The 14,499-nt window shown below is 39.0% G+C and overlaps 1 protein-coding gene across 1 annotated transcript in view; it reads right to left on the reverse strand.

Moving 5' to 3' along the window:
* LOC131067995 (alpha-1,4 glucan phosphorylase L isozyme, chloroplastic/amyloplastic) overlaps positions 1–14,499 on the reverse strand; it is a 94,458-nt gene that overhangs the window by 61,645 nt on the left and 18,314 nt on the right. The window contains exons 2-3 of the mRNA XM_058003178.2: positions 11,335–11,573; positions 10,941–11,042 (exon numbers count right to left, since the gene is read on the reverse strand). Coding sequence (XP_057859161.2) covers positions 10,941–11,042; positions 11,335–11,573 — 341 coding nt within the window. The remainder of the gene's footprint in view (positions 1–10,940; positions 11,043–11,334; positions 11,574–14,499) is intronic.

The raw sequence follows: 14,499 nt of genomic DNA on the forward strand, positions 1-14,499 counted from the left end.
TTTTGCACTCAGTACACCATAGTTCATTACTTTCTTTATTGGTTCCTTTCTCAGCCTTCAATTTTTTCATCATTCTCAACATATCCCGTCGAAGGGCCCGAACAGTTTTGGATTCTTCATCATTATTGTCGCCGGTGCTCTCGTCATCGTCAATCTTCCTCTTCGCTTAGGAGGATGTTTTGTTTTCGCTCTCATTGTCCATCCCCCGATTGTAAGCATCGGCATACGAGAATGAAAGCACTACTTTCATCTTCTTGCGTAGTGAGGGGATCAATCCCTCGATGAACCACCTCTTCTTCAACTCATCGGCTGGTTGGTTCTCCATTTTGTTCAGTAGTTCCTTGAGCCTACAATTGTATTCTTGTACATTCTCGTTTTTCCCATGCCTAGTGTTGTAAATTTCTACAACAATTTCATTGTCATCTCTCAACAATTTAAACTCTTCCTCAAATGCCTTCTTCAGTTCATTCCATGACATCATGTGTTGATTTGTCAGTTTTGTATACCAGTCGATGGCAATTCCCTGTAGCATGGCAAGAAATGCCTTCAACCAATAATCATGATCGTCTTGACCATTCGTCTCCCAGATTGTTATGCAAGTCTTACAATGGCGTACAGGATCTTCCAATCCGTCAACTATGAATTTAGGGAGCTTTTGCTTCTCCTAGGTGTTCATCATTATTTCACTCGGAAGGTACCGTGTGTATTCAACCAGATTGGACCATCTCGCCCTCATCTATGTTCCTATGCCTCTCTTGCACTCTCGGCCATGCGCAAGCTCTCTACACGTCCACCTTTTGCATCTTCTACACCTTGGCCACCTTCTTCGTTTCTATACTCTCTCCTCCACAAAGTCTTTGGCTCAAGCCCCCTATTCTCGATTCCTCGGCAAGGAACAAGTTCCCGATACAGTGCAAATTGGTTTCAAAAATTTTGGCGGCTTCATTCTAGAGGTTCCTTTCTTCCCCTTCATCGTGTGCCAATTGTACGAACGAGCTGATGGAGCTGTCTTTAACTCGAAGTCTTTACTTGAAGCAGAGTGTACGGTTTGGTTACTTGACTGTTCAACAAGATCTTCGCTTACTTCATCATTCGAGTGGCAGGTTTTTGTCAACCTCTTACAGCTCACTCCACGTACATAGTATTTCTCTCTCCTGACTACAGCTTCGGCTAACACCCCGATCCTTGCTAGACTCTCCAAACCTTCAACAATTCCCTCTTCTCACTTTGCTCTCTCAAGCGGAGAGATCTCCTTACTAATCCCTCCCCCTCCTCTTTTGAGTGTCTCTGGTACGTCGGTCTTTATTTGGTTGTAGGGGCATGAATTGTTGAGGGTACAACGTCTGCAAGTATCTCATTCTTCTTCCTCCCTACGGGTCCTTTCTTCGTATCGATGTAGTATTTTCTACCAACACTGCTCTTTGTTGTTTACCACTATGTTGTCCTCATTTTTGAATTTTCAAAAATGTGACAACCACTACAATTTTTTGCTGCAAATGCATCAGTTTTGTCTCCAAGGCACGTTTTACGAGGTGCAAAACTCACATTTGTTAGTGTCAAATAATTGGGGGGTGTCTTTTCCATCATTGTCCAAATTTTGGTAAGTTTTGACCTTCATTTTCCTAGCTTTTTGTGCAATTTCGGGTTTCAGAGTGTCACTGCAAGTTGAAGATTTTAATCTTAAGGCACATTTCCCAAGGCAAAAAATTGCTTCTTGTTGAACTGGACTGTTCTTTGGTTCATCCTCGATCCGAGTTTCGAATTTCATCGCGTTTCGAGTTCATTTGCTATGTTTTTCCTTCAAATTCGGGTTTTTTCCTCGACTGCGAGTGGGAAATTTTTCTTCTTTTGCAGGTTAAGAGTTTTCTTTTGTTTTAGTGTTGTAAGGGTTTTTTCTAGCAATTACAAGTGAACTTTTTAAAAAACTTGTAACTTGTAACTTGCTTTTTATTTTCCCTTTTCTCTTTTTGTCTTTTAAGTTGTTGTAGGAACTTTTTAGACAAATTGCAAGTGAATTTAAAATTACAAGTTTAATGAGAACTTGTAACTTCTCATAAAAGTTCCTACTTTGTGCTTTTAAGTTGTAATAGGGATTTTATTTCCCTATTACGAGTCTTTTTAAGTTTTTAAGTCTTTTATGTCTTGTGTCTAACTTGTAATGGGATTTTTATTTCCCTATTACAAGTTTTTATGTTTTTATTTCTTTTAAGTTGTAATAGGGATTTTATTTCCCTATTACAAGTCTTTTGCTCTCTTTTTTTTGTCATTTCTTCCCTAAAACCCGAATTTGCTTTAGAAGTGAAAAAAGTGAAGTTATTAAAACTTGTAAAGGGGTTTCTAAAACCCGATTACATCTTTTTGAAGGCATTATTCACTTGCATTTGCAAATGAAGAACTCGACTTGCATTCTTCATTCCAAGGGCACGATTTTTGTGGATTTCTTCCTTTGAATCCGTTTTTGTGGGAGTCTTGCGTTGAGGAAAGGAAGAGTGGGGCGTTTTTGTTCCACTTTTGTTGGTTGTCGGGCCACGTATTTGCCCTTTTCTTCTGCATTTTTGCAGCACGTGGTGGTTCTCTTTGCCACATTTTTAACCTCCATTGTTGGGCGTGTCTCTTACTCTCTCTTGCGTAGAGTTTGAACGCCTTTTTATCCTCCTTTTGCATGTCATTTTTGGTGCAAGAAGTTTGAATCCGAGTTTGTTTTGGATGTAAGAAGGGTTTCGACGTTTTTCTTTCATCTTCTATTTATGGACCATTTCGGTTCTTCCCAAGCTCATTTGTTTTGGTCTAGGGCATTTGACCAAGCAAGAATTCGAGTTTCTAAGTGATCTTCCCAAATGGATAAGTTCTTTGAATGCAAGTTGTAAATGGGCAATATTTTCCCCTCTTTCATTTTTCCTATTTACTTGTATTCGGATTTTTAAAACCCGATTACAAGTAACTGTGGTAATGTTGACCTTCCCCCTTAGGTAAAAAGAGTTAATCTTCTTTTTACAAAATTTACAAATGTTGAAGAATTGCAATGAGACTCGTTCATTTGATTTCGGGATTTACAAATCTGATTACAAATTGAAGTTTTTTCCCTCTTCCAAAGTGGTCAAGCTGAAAATGTGTCTTTCCTTGTCACATAAAGTTTTCCATTACCAGTCAAAATCATTCTTTCCATTTTCCCCTCATGTCAAATCCCTTTCCCACCATTTCATCCATTCATTTCACACCTTCATCCATTTTTCCCATTTAAAGTCTTCATGCAGTCGGAATTTTAAAACCCAATTGCAGTTGTGTCTTCACTTGCAGTCAGCCTTCCAAAGCCCGAAATTGGTCCAAAATGCACACAAAAACACTTGAAAATGAGTCTCTAGCATGCAATTACAAGTGCAAACTTGTGTTTTCCCATTTCACATATGAAGTTGCATGTTCGTCCTCCACAATTGCAAGTCAATGCTCTTGTTTTTCCACACATGTAATGCAGTCTTCAAAACCCGAAATTGAGTTTTGACCCCACTTTTGCAGTCCCTTGTTTCACCCATGTCAGTCTTGTTTGCACACACGGCCTACCAAATCAATAAATTAAGGCATGGGCCTTATTTTGCAAGCAGATTCTAAGATTGGAGAAAGAACAACAACATGATGGAGCCACGCAAGGAGATGGATAAATAATGTGAATGATTGAGATCATAGAATGCTTTCAAGACAGAGATAGGCTTCTTACTTCAGCCTTGCAAAGAACTTCCCTCCTGAAAAGCCGGTACTACCCCAAGCAAGAAGATAAGATTGAAGTTCGTTGGCCAAAGACACAAAGATCATTAAGGATGCAAGTTCTTGTTCCGGTTCGAGATGTCTTCACCAATCCTGAATATCACAAAGTGTCAAACATCTTGTAGCAACATGAAGATTTTCAAAACAAAGAATGATGTAGTTAGAGTTGTGTCTTCGGACATAGAATAATTTCAATTATGCATTTGTAATTTTGTTTTAACAAGTTACATGTAAAAAAAAAAACTTTGTAATTGCAAGTTAACTCATCACTTGCACTTTTGTAATTACATGTAAAGCAACTACAAATTGAGTTCAATTAGGACTGTAGTTGAAAAAGTCATGGTGGTTGAGAGAATTTCTCAAGTTAGTTAGGATCCTCCCACCTTTTTCTCAAGGTTCCTCTCCTATAAATACTTGAAAGGGTCTATTGTGATTTTTATCTTTTGGCAATGCAACAAAATTCTACCAATTTGTATGTGCACTCTAAGACTTTGAGCTTGGATGTAAATCAAACAATAGTGTCCAGTGAGAGTATCATGCACGGCCTAGGTGGCACCTCCATGTACGACTCCCAACTTCCTCTTCGGTGATTATTTTTCTACAATTTCTGCCTCAAAGCCATACGGTGTATGGTATGGACTATGTACGGACCGCCTCTACTCTTCGTACAGTATTGCCTCCTCTCTACCTTCCATCCAATCCTTCCAGCCGTACGGAATCACCTCGGCTTCAAATTTTTGCACGATGGGTTGACCAAACTAGCCATACGAATCTTCCATGTGCCTTTTCTGGTGTGATTCCTCCTTCGTACGAATTCCATCCAATTTCTTGTACGGATTTTCGGATTTCTCTAAATTTGTCTGGCAATTCCGTATGGACTTCGCCAAAATTGTTTCTTAGCTCCATACAGACTCCTTCGAACTTCGTACGAACTCCTCTTCTTGCCTTTGTATGGTTTGTTTCACCCACCATATGGATTTCTCGTGTACGGATGTCTTCCGTACTGACTTTTAATCTCCTCCTTGCATCGACATGTACGGTTTCGTACAATTGTCCTCCCCCTTTGCTCAGTTTTGCCTCCGTCAAAATGTTATCTTCCTTACGTACAGGTTTGTACGAGTCACTTTCCCCTTGTCGTATGGGTGTGTATGGATCACTTTCCTCTTGTACGAATGTGTACGGACTTTCGCTACGTTTTGCTGCTCGTATGGACTGGGGAGATGTGTATGGTGCTCCTTTTCTGGACCAACTTTGATTTTTCCCTGCTACTTGGCTGTGTACTTGGCTTTGAATGGCCTTTGATGTGCTCTGGTACTTGACAACTTGTAATTCCTTCTGAGTGCCTTGTTCGTATTGCCTTTGTTCTTCCTTCGTGGGCTTTTCCTTTCCACTTTCCATCTCTGTACTACCGGATGTATCATCCATAACTTTAAATACTTTCATCGGTTGCTCTTTACCAAGGGTTGTAGCTTCCAAAAAATTACATGCCGGTGAAAATACCTAATAGTCCTCCATTTGCCCAAGGAATAGTCCATTCAGGGAACTCGTCTCGTCTTCAGAGAAATCCTCTAGTTCGAGCACCCCTTCATAGTTGGGTTCCAAGCCTTTCCTCCTTTCCTCCGTACCAAACTCGCCACCCTCAGACTTTGAGTCGAAGGATGCCAGTTCTTCACTCACCGCATGCTTCCTTAAGTCAATCACATATTTATGCCCTTCACTCTCGATGGAGAGTGTGTTCTTCTTCCAGTTATGATTTGCCTTCGCCATGCTTAGCCAACCTCTTCCGAGGAGGGCATCATAGGCCTTTTTCTCCAATGGAATGACGATGAAGTCGAGAAAGAAATGTTGGGTGCCGATAACAACTTTTTGTGCCATAAGTGTTCCCAAGGATTTGATACCATGTTGGTCGGCACCTACAAGTTGGAATGTTGGTGGCCAGAGAGTTGGTTTGCCCAGACCCCTCCATGTTTCTTCTGGCAATACATTTACTCCAGAGTTGTTGTCCACGATGGTATTGGTCAACTTCTGTCCCATGATCTCCATTTCTACTACAGCTGGCTTCCAGCCAATACTAACACTGAGCAGCATGGGGTCCGCAGCCAATGTGCCAGATGGTTTTACTTTTGCCGTTGGCTAGTCCATGACAGATGTGCCAGGTGATTTTGCCGCCAGCTCAAGGCATTCCTGGCCGATGATATTGTCGCCAACTACATTTGTGAGGGCCATTTTCAATTGTGGCATAGTCTACAGAAGGTCTGATACTTGTACTGGTACGGTAGCTTGCAAAATTTATTTTATGATAGTTTTTTCGAACTTCGATCGTGGTGTAGTACTGGTGGCATCATGTGAGGCCCTTCGCTCCTCCGCCATCGCCCATTCAACATCCGCCTTTGCCTCTCGGAGTCTTTCCTTCTCTGTATGGGGATCAGGGTACACTATTTTTTTGCTTTGTAACCTCATGATTGTGAGTACCTCCTCATCTGGCTCTTTGACGTCCAACATATTTACCCCTTTCTGCTTTGGACAGTTGGTGTCTTCATGGTCACCTTGTCCACACCATTTGCACAATAATTGTATGTTGTCTTTCTTGTTCTGGCAATCTCTCGCAATGTGTACCCATTCACTACATTGTCGGCACTGTATGATAGGACATCCTTTGGAGTCATATTGTATTTGGTTTCGCCCTCGTTGATTTCCATAACCGCTTGGCGATACATTTTGTGATCTTGATGGGCTGGACTCTCCTTGTGTGAAGAGAACTTGTGTACTTCTCATCTTCAAATTATACAGGCACTCCTTGATTGAATGCCCCAGCACTTGGCAATGATCAGCCTTCAGTCGAAGGGCTCCTACGGTTTTGTGATCTCGATGGGCTGGACTCTCCTTGTGTGAAGAGAACTTGTGTACTTCTCATCTTCAAATTGTACAGGCACTCCTTGATTGAATGCCCCAGCACTTGGCAAATCTCACAAAACATATTTCCAGGACAATTACCTTTCATGTACCCCTCACCTTTGCACTCAATACACCATAGTTCATTACCTTCTTTGTTGGTTCCTTTCTCAGCCTTCAGTCGAAGGGCTCCTACGGTTTTGGATTCTTCATCGTTGCTACCTTCGGTGCTCTCATCATCTTCGGTCTTCCTCTTCTCTCCAGAGAAGGTTTTGTTTTCACTCTCGATGTCCATCGTCCAATTGTAAGCATCAACGTACAAGGACAGAGGCACTAATTTCATCTTCTTACGCAGCGAGGGTATCAATCCCTCGGTGAACCATCTCTTCTTCAACCTGTTAGCTAGCTGGTTCTCCATCTTGTTCAGCAGCTCCTTGAGCCTACGGTTGTAAGCGTATACATTCTCATTTTTCCCTTGCTTGGTATTATAGATTTCAGCCACAATCTCGTTGTCATCCCTCAAGAGTTTGAATTCCTCCTGGAACGCCTTCTTCAAATCACTCCATCTCGTCTTGTACTGGGAGTCGAGGTTCGTGTACCAGTCAATGGCGATCTCCCGAAGGGAGGCAGGAAATGCCTTCAGCCAATAGTCCTTGTCATCTTGGCCACTCACCTCCCATATTGTTATGCAGGTCTTACAATGTCGTACGAGGTCCTTTGATCCATCCCTCGTGAACTTCAGTAGTTTCTGCTTCTCCTGGGTGTTCACCATTGTTTTCAGTTGGAAGGTACTATGTGTATTCGCCTTGTGTGTCAGACCTGGGTAGACTGTTTCGACCGCTACGTTCTGGTGTTTTCCCTGCACTCTCGGCCACGCAGGCGTCTTCTACACGTCCACCTTCAGTGTCCCCAACACTCCGGTGAATTGTTCTGACCGCTACATTCCAGTGCTTTCTTTGCACTCTTAGACATAAGCGCATCCTCTACACGTCCACCTCCAGCGTCCCAACACTCTGAGTCCTTCCAAGCTCCGACTCGTCTCTGTGCTCCCTCCGACCAAGGGTCAGTGGATCACCTAATCGCTTGGTCTTGACCACCCTATGGCCTCTTCTCACTTTTAATGGGGTCTATGGGCATGAATCACTCAAGGCTGACTCGATTTCTTTTAAGTCAATAGCGCCAAAATGTTTACTGCTACAACTGGTAAATTAAATACAAAAAATAATAATGTACATGACAAGGCATACCAAACACGACAATAAAATATATATTTATTCGCACATGCAATTATTACAGAGAAGAAGACCAAAGATGGTTGGCCAAGGATTACAATAGATCCGACTATACCGTACTACTTCCTTGGCAGTACACGACATGTTTAAAGAACTCGACAGTTGCCGAGAGGTACACAACCGTCAACCAGCTGACACATAACTACCCGAGAGTGACAACCCACTTAATACAATTAATTAATACACTGTCAAGTAAACAAAATTATCAAGCATAACAATATGTGTTTTATGCCAACTACATTTGTTCCTTTCCTCCCACTAGTCTTGCAATTCAATCAAATTTTGTGCCAACGGCCTTGGAATTCTCCCAAGAAGATCAAAGATTGCATGGTTTACTGAGTGTTTGTCGCATACTATGCTCTCAAGGACTGCTCTCTCCCGAGCTTCCCTCTACACATATTGATCGACCGAAACTTCCCACAAGTTTACCAAGTCTTGCGTCAACGGATATTCCAACATTTCTTCCTCATTGTCACTTTTCGTTACTAGTACCTGCTACTCAAATGATCAGCCTGTTACTCCACCATGTATATTGCCATTCTCAGGTACTTTGAGATCTTCAAGTTCAAATCGGCAAAAACGCCAAAATGTTTACTGCTATATTTGATAAATTAAATACCGGAAATAATAATACAAACAACAATGCATACCAAACAGTGGTAAAATGACAATGCATAATAGACAGCGGTAAAATATATCTTTATTCGCACATGAAATTATTACAAAGAGGAAGACCAAAGATGGTCGGGAAAGGATTACAATTTATCTAACTATACCAATCTCCCTTCCTTGGCGATACACAACATATTTAAAGGACCCGACAGTTGCCGAGAGGAACAAAACCGTCAACCAACAGACACATAACTACCCGAGAGTGACAACCCACTTAATACAAATAATTATTACGTTGCCAGATATCAAACATAACAATATGCATTTTATGCCAACTACAACCAACTATATGGTGAAAATGAAAAGAATTAGCATATACACATTGTCATAATGCCTTGATACTTTAATCCTCAAATGCATGACCTAAAGGATAGACAAAAGCTGATCCCATATTATAGCCATTTACGTTTTTTTAACTTTTCTCTGATCACGGAACTCAGTAACTCTTGATAGCATGGATAATTATCAAATGCATCTACCCCATGCGGAGCCTCTTGGGCTTAATTATCCACCCAGGTTTAAGAATAACAGTCTGTAAAGAAGAGAAGTAAAAACCATAATAGATAACTGTCCTTTCTGCATATTATGAAATCAATCATACAAAACTTCAAATCTAAATCTGCTACTCTCCTTTTCTCCTCTTCAGGAAATGCACTTAGCTGTAAAAAACTTGGATGGTAGACACATGGCCTCTAGAGCCTCATCACACCATGCATCATGAAAATTAAGTGGAAAAACAAACTTAAATACACTATTCCAGCAAAATTTAGGTACCAATCAATATCTTCCTACTGCTCAAACTTCCTCTTTACTATTTTATTTTTCCAAGAATTCAAGATGAAAAGCACAAGAATATCATTTTGTAATCAATACTGTCTATTGACAGAAACATAAAGAAAGGCCCAGACAAAAAACTTTTAGGAAAGAAATACTCTCAAAATCCCTTCCTCTTCCTAGCCTGGCTCTCACTCATTGTGGCCGCAAAACACAAATTCTCAATTCAAATTATAGGAGGAGATTTCAATTCTCAGTCCTTCACTTAAGGGCAGAGTTGGCAAACTTTGGCCAAGCAGCATCACTATTTCAACAGGAGTGCATGTGAAATTTTCTCATAGTTTCAAATTTCCTCATTATTCAACTAGAAAAACTCACAGCTATCACACATCATTTTATGGAAAAACTAAGTTCTCAAGCCAACAAAATTCAGACTGCAACTGAGGAATCTTCTCAGTTGAAGGTTATTAAGTCACTTAACACTTTCTTGCTGAAACTGACATCGGAGCCTAATATGTCCATTAAAAGTTTAAAGAGCATGCAACTCCAACCACCTGACAGACTGTCATCAAAGCAGAGTAAACAGGAGCAGAGAGCAAAGTTCCATTTACCAGTTATGTACTCAAAGTCTTAAATACTAATCAATTTAGGATGTAAGTCCTCACTTTGGCACTAAACTTACACTTAAAACACAGTACTAATTTCCTTTCTAAACCATCCAAAAAACAAGCCTTACCTTTTTGGGCTCAAAGTAGCTGAAAGTATGGGACACCAAACCCAAAAAGTAGTTCATGAGATGCCAAAATCCCAGGTGATATTTACTGATCACGGTGGGAAATCAAGAATCAAAAATGACATGTCACAACAAATTTCTTGTGGATTATGAACTTACAGATTAAATAATCACAAGAAAAATACTGCCAACTAAAAGTCCAACCTTATTTGTTAATCAACTCCTCACATAATCGCATTGCTGCTATATATAAGAGTTCAGATTTTCTAATAATCAGAGTTGTGCCACACTTATCAACCACTGTGACATGAAAATCTTGTGTGCAGCCCCTCCTTTGGCAAAACTTATCTTGTACACCCAAGGCTTCTAGGCTTCAGAGATATATACCACATGCACGTATGCATAGCCAAAGGGAACAAGACCCTTGGGCATACAACTGAATTCACAGATATTTGAATTCCTTTCACCAAAGCAGAAAGACTTACTCCAACAGCTGAAAAGCTAATTTGTCATATGATGCCTCTTGCAAGTGCCCACTTAGAGAAACCAGCAAGCAGCCTTACATTGTCAGCTCACACAACCTAACAGCATACTACAGAACCTCCTTATAACACTCATCCAACTTCCCTTCCTTGACTGTTATCTCTTGAAAGCAGGGCAAACCAATGAGATGACTTCATCACAAGTTAAACTTGTCTACATCTAAGAACTTGACACCAAAAACAAATGTATAAGAAGTACAGTGGTTCACGCACATTTTTGGGCAGATATCTTTCAAATTCCAAAAACGAATTCTCAAGCAGTGAAATGACAAATACCTGCTCAGCTATAGCTTCCAAGTCAGATCCCAGCTTGCTTAAAGCCTCTGCATAGGCATCAGTCAGCTCTAAATTACCAATGGCATTCAACAATGCCCTGCCCTGATCAAAGACAAATAATAGTGATTTAGAGATACAAGTCCCAAACTTACCATAAAGCATAAAATGCACACTGTATACTTGCAAATACTAATCTGCACTCTTCTATAACGCAATGACTATTGCCAACATTATTGTGGCAGGAAATTTAATCACAATTACCACTCATAATGTCATGGGCAATACATTAAACCTACAGCCTCCTCACGAAAATGCAAATAAAATTTCAGTAATATCATTAAATATACATAAGAAAATTTGAAGCAAAGGCAGGAATAAGAGGCAACAGCTGTACCTGTAAAAACTCCATTGATAAATAATAAGTCTGCTTAGGATTACACCCCTCATAGTGTTTCTGTGTCTCATTCCACCCTTGAATAAGACTGTCTCGTACACTTTCCGCAGTTGCGACATAAGCTTGCGGTAACTCAAATTTAAAAGGGGAGAAATGTGGTGTAAACTCTGCATGGTATTTGATGTTTGATGCAATAGATGAAGAGTCAACTGCCGTAAGGGTAGGAATAGGAGGAATTTCTGTGGATACACCGTGTCATATTTCAATTCAAATGATAATTGCAAGAAGATCAACAAAAGAGTCTCAAAATCTGTAAATCTGTAAGCTATTACAGATTTATGTGCACATATTCCAAATTTCAGATGAAATAGGATTACCCTGCATGTATTCCAAATTCCAGAGGAAACATATATATTCAAGCAATTTGCTTTTTCCAGGAACATGACACTATGATTTGCACTTTCTATATGGAGTTTACATTCATATTTATCCAAACATTATATTTTCATGCTATTTAATAAAGCATATTTTAAATGACAATCAGTTTCAATACATGAAGCTTATAAATTTTCAGTTTAAATTGTTTGTTTCATACAGAATAGCTCTTAATTGTAGTCTCTCGTGTTCCAGGCACTAAAATGTAAACAAAATTTCACAAGTCACTAAATCACACTCATCCTATGTAATGAAACATTTTTCTCAATGAATTTTTTTAAATGAAATTTATAATTTTTGTTTTCAATTTTGTGAAAGAAAGCATTCCGTCTTAGTGTCTCTAGTCTATGAACTGAAATGAAGAGTTTTGTAGGAGTTGCACCAAATCACACTAAGATTTGAGATTTGCATATGTATTATATTATCAAGCTGAACACTACACTGTCATGTTATTTAATGAAAAAATTTCAAACAAATTAATATACATGAACGTATCATTTTCAGTTTAAATGCTGGTAAGAGAGCACTCAAATACTAGCCTTTCAGGTTCCAAGGACAAAAATACATGCAAAATTTGCATTAAAAACAATACTAAGACACTCAATTTTGAAATTTGCACATGCTGATACCAAAATTTCATGCTATTTAATGAAAATTATGAAACAGATTTTAGACAACATTTCAATTTTGAAGTGAAATGTTGGTATCTTGCAAGAAAGCACTTAACTTTGCCCTTTAAGTGCATTTTAAATTTTCTACAAATCACTCACTCACTGTCAGCCTTGATATTTTTTAGCTTCCAAAGAACATGGATTATTCTCTGGTCTGTTTATGCAAACTTAATTGCACAAATTTGAAACAAATTCAATGCCACATTTTATAACCAGAAAATGGAAAACTAAATTGCCAAAAATATTTAAACAAATTTATGTGCATGAAAAAAGCAATCAATCTTAAGTTTTAACATCTTAAACCACAACTACTATATTAGATAAATTATTTTGCACGAATTGCATTAAATCACACTTGATTTGAGACTTTTAGCCTGAAACCCACAAGGCTCCTTCCTTCCTATGCATTTCAAAGATAAATTATGCAGATTCTATTGATTTTATCATTATGGCTCTTCTATCAAAAACAAATGTTCACAAATTTCAATACATGATGTTTTCAGTTTTGCATACCGATTGTTATATTATCAGGCACTTATTCTTAGCCTACAAAGTCAAAGCATTGGAATGTATTAAAAATTTTGCTCGTATGACATTAAGTCACATTTGGATTTGAGACTTATGCCTTCTTCTTTTCCTTCAAAGCTAAATGGTACAAAAATTAGACTGATTTGGTGGCTCATTTTCAAATAAGAAATTCAAAATTCAATTCTAAATTTAATGTTAGACTATCATGCTGGTTAATTAAACATTTTGAAATGAAATTTTAAACATGAAGTTTACAAGTTTTGGTGTATTGCTGGTATCCAACAATAGCACGTTTTACCTCATGACTATTGAACATTAGAGACTAAAATGCGTATAAATTTTGCATTAAGCACACTAAATAGCACTCAGACTTTAGAATTCACCATGTCCCCAATGCACTTTATCGTGAAGATATTTGTTTTAATTATAAACGTGTTTCTCAACACTAATATAATAATAATATTATTAACATTTTAATAATAATGCTATTAAATATTTTAATAATAATATTATTGAATATTTTTAATAAATAATAATATGTTTTCCTTCTGGGCCAACCTGTTTGCCAAAGTTTTGTTTTTGGTGCCACCTAATAGGTATAAAGGTGAGTGCAATCACACTCTTTTGAGGATGACATGCTTTCGACTCCAAATTTGCAGAAGTGCAGATTACACTCACAACTGGGAGAAAAACCTCAGTTTGGAACAGATAGGTAGGAGCCACCCTTGCCTGAGCATAGCTAATTCGATTGTAAGCTGATGCGACTCTGGAAAACTACTGCCCATCATTCTATAGTATAGTTGTTCCAGTCCAAAACCCTGTGCCTAAAGATCCATCAAAGGCAGCTCATGGACTTACATGGGGAGATTGTTGTTTGCACACATTATCTACTGTACTGGGATGAAATCCCCAGGACTGCAACTTCATGTCTTAGACAAACCTTCCTCCAATCATCATTTTTCTCAGGCACTATATCCTAAGAGATGCAGTTTGATCATAACATACAGGAATCATCATAGATAGAGCAGGAGGACTGATGCGGAGCATCTTCCATTACTTTCCTTATCCATGTTCTGAGGTGGAGTTAAGGAATGTGCTATTTTTGGGCTTCTATATTTTGTATTGTTGTTTCAGTTTTCTCTGCTGCATGATGATTTTGTAACCGCTGTTTTAGTGTATGGCCAGGTTGGCAAGGCCTCGCTGGCTGGGTGCTTTATTTGGTAGGACAGTAGGAAATCTTTTTATTTAAGTTGGAGTCTGGGTTTAAAGGAGGTCAAGGTTGAGAGTAGAGTGGAAGAAATAAAATAACAGAGGTCCACACCCTGGAGTGTGACCTATTGGTTGCTGAGTTGTATTTTCTGTTCATGACTGAGGAAATAAAATGACAGGTCTATTTTTAATTCGTGAAAAGCTGCAGCTGAGTTTTCTCTTGTTCCTGATTATTGTTTTTATTTTCTGCAGATCAATACACAGCTTCTGATTCTGCGCTGCATCAAGGACAGTCCATGGATTAAGGCCTATCACATCCTCA

Source organism: Cryptomeria japonica, chromosome 6, assembly GCF_030272615.1.
Source record: "Cryptomeria japonica chromosome 6, Sugi_1.0, whole genome shotgun sequence".
Lineage (NCBI taxonomy): Eukaryota > Viridiplantae > Streptophyta > Pinopsida > Cupressales > Cupressaceae > Cryptomeria > Cryptomeria japonica.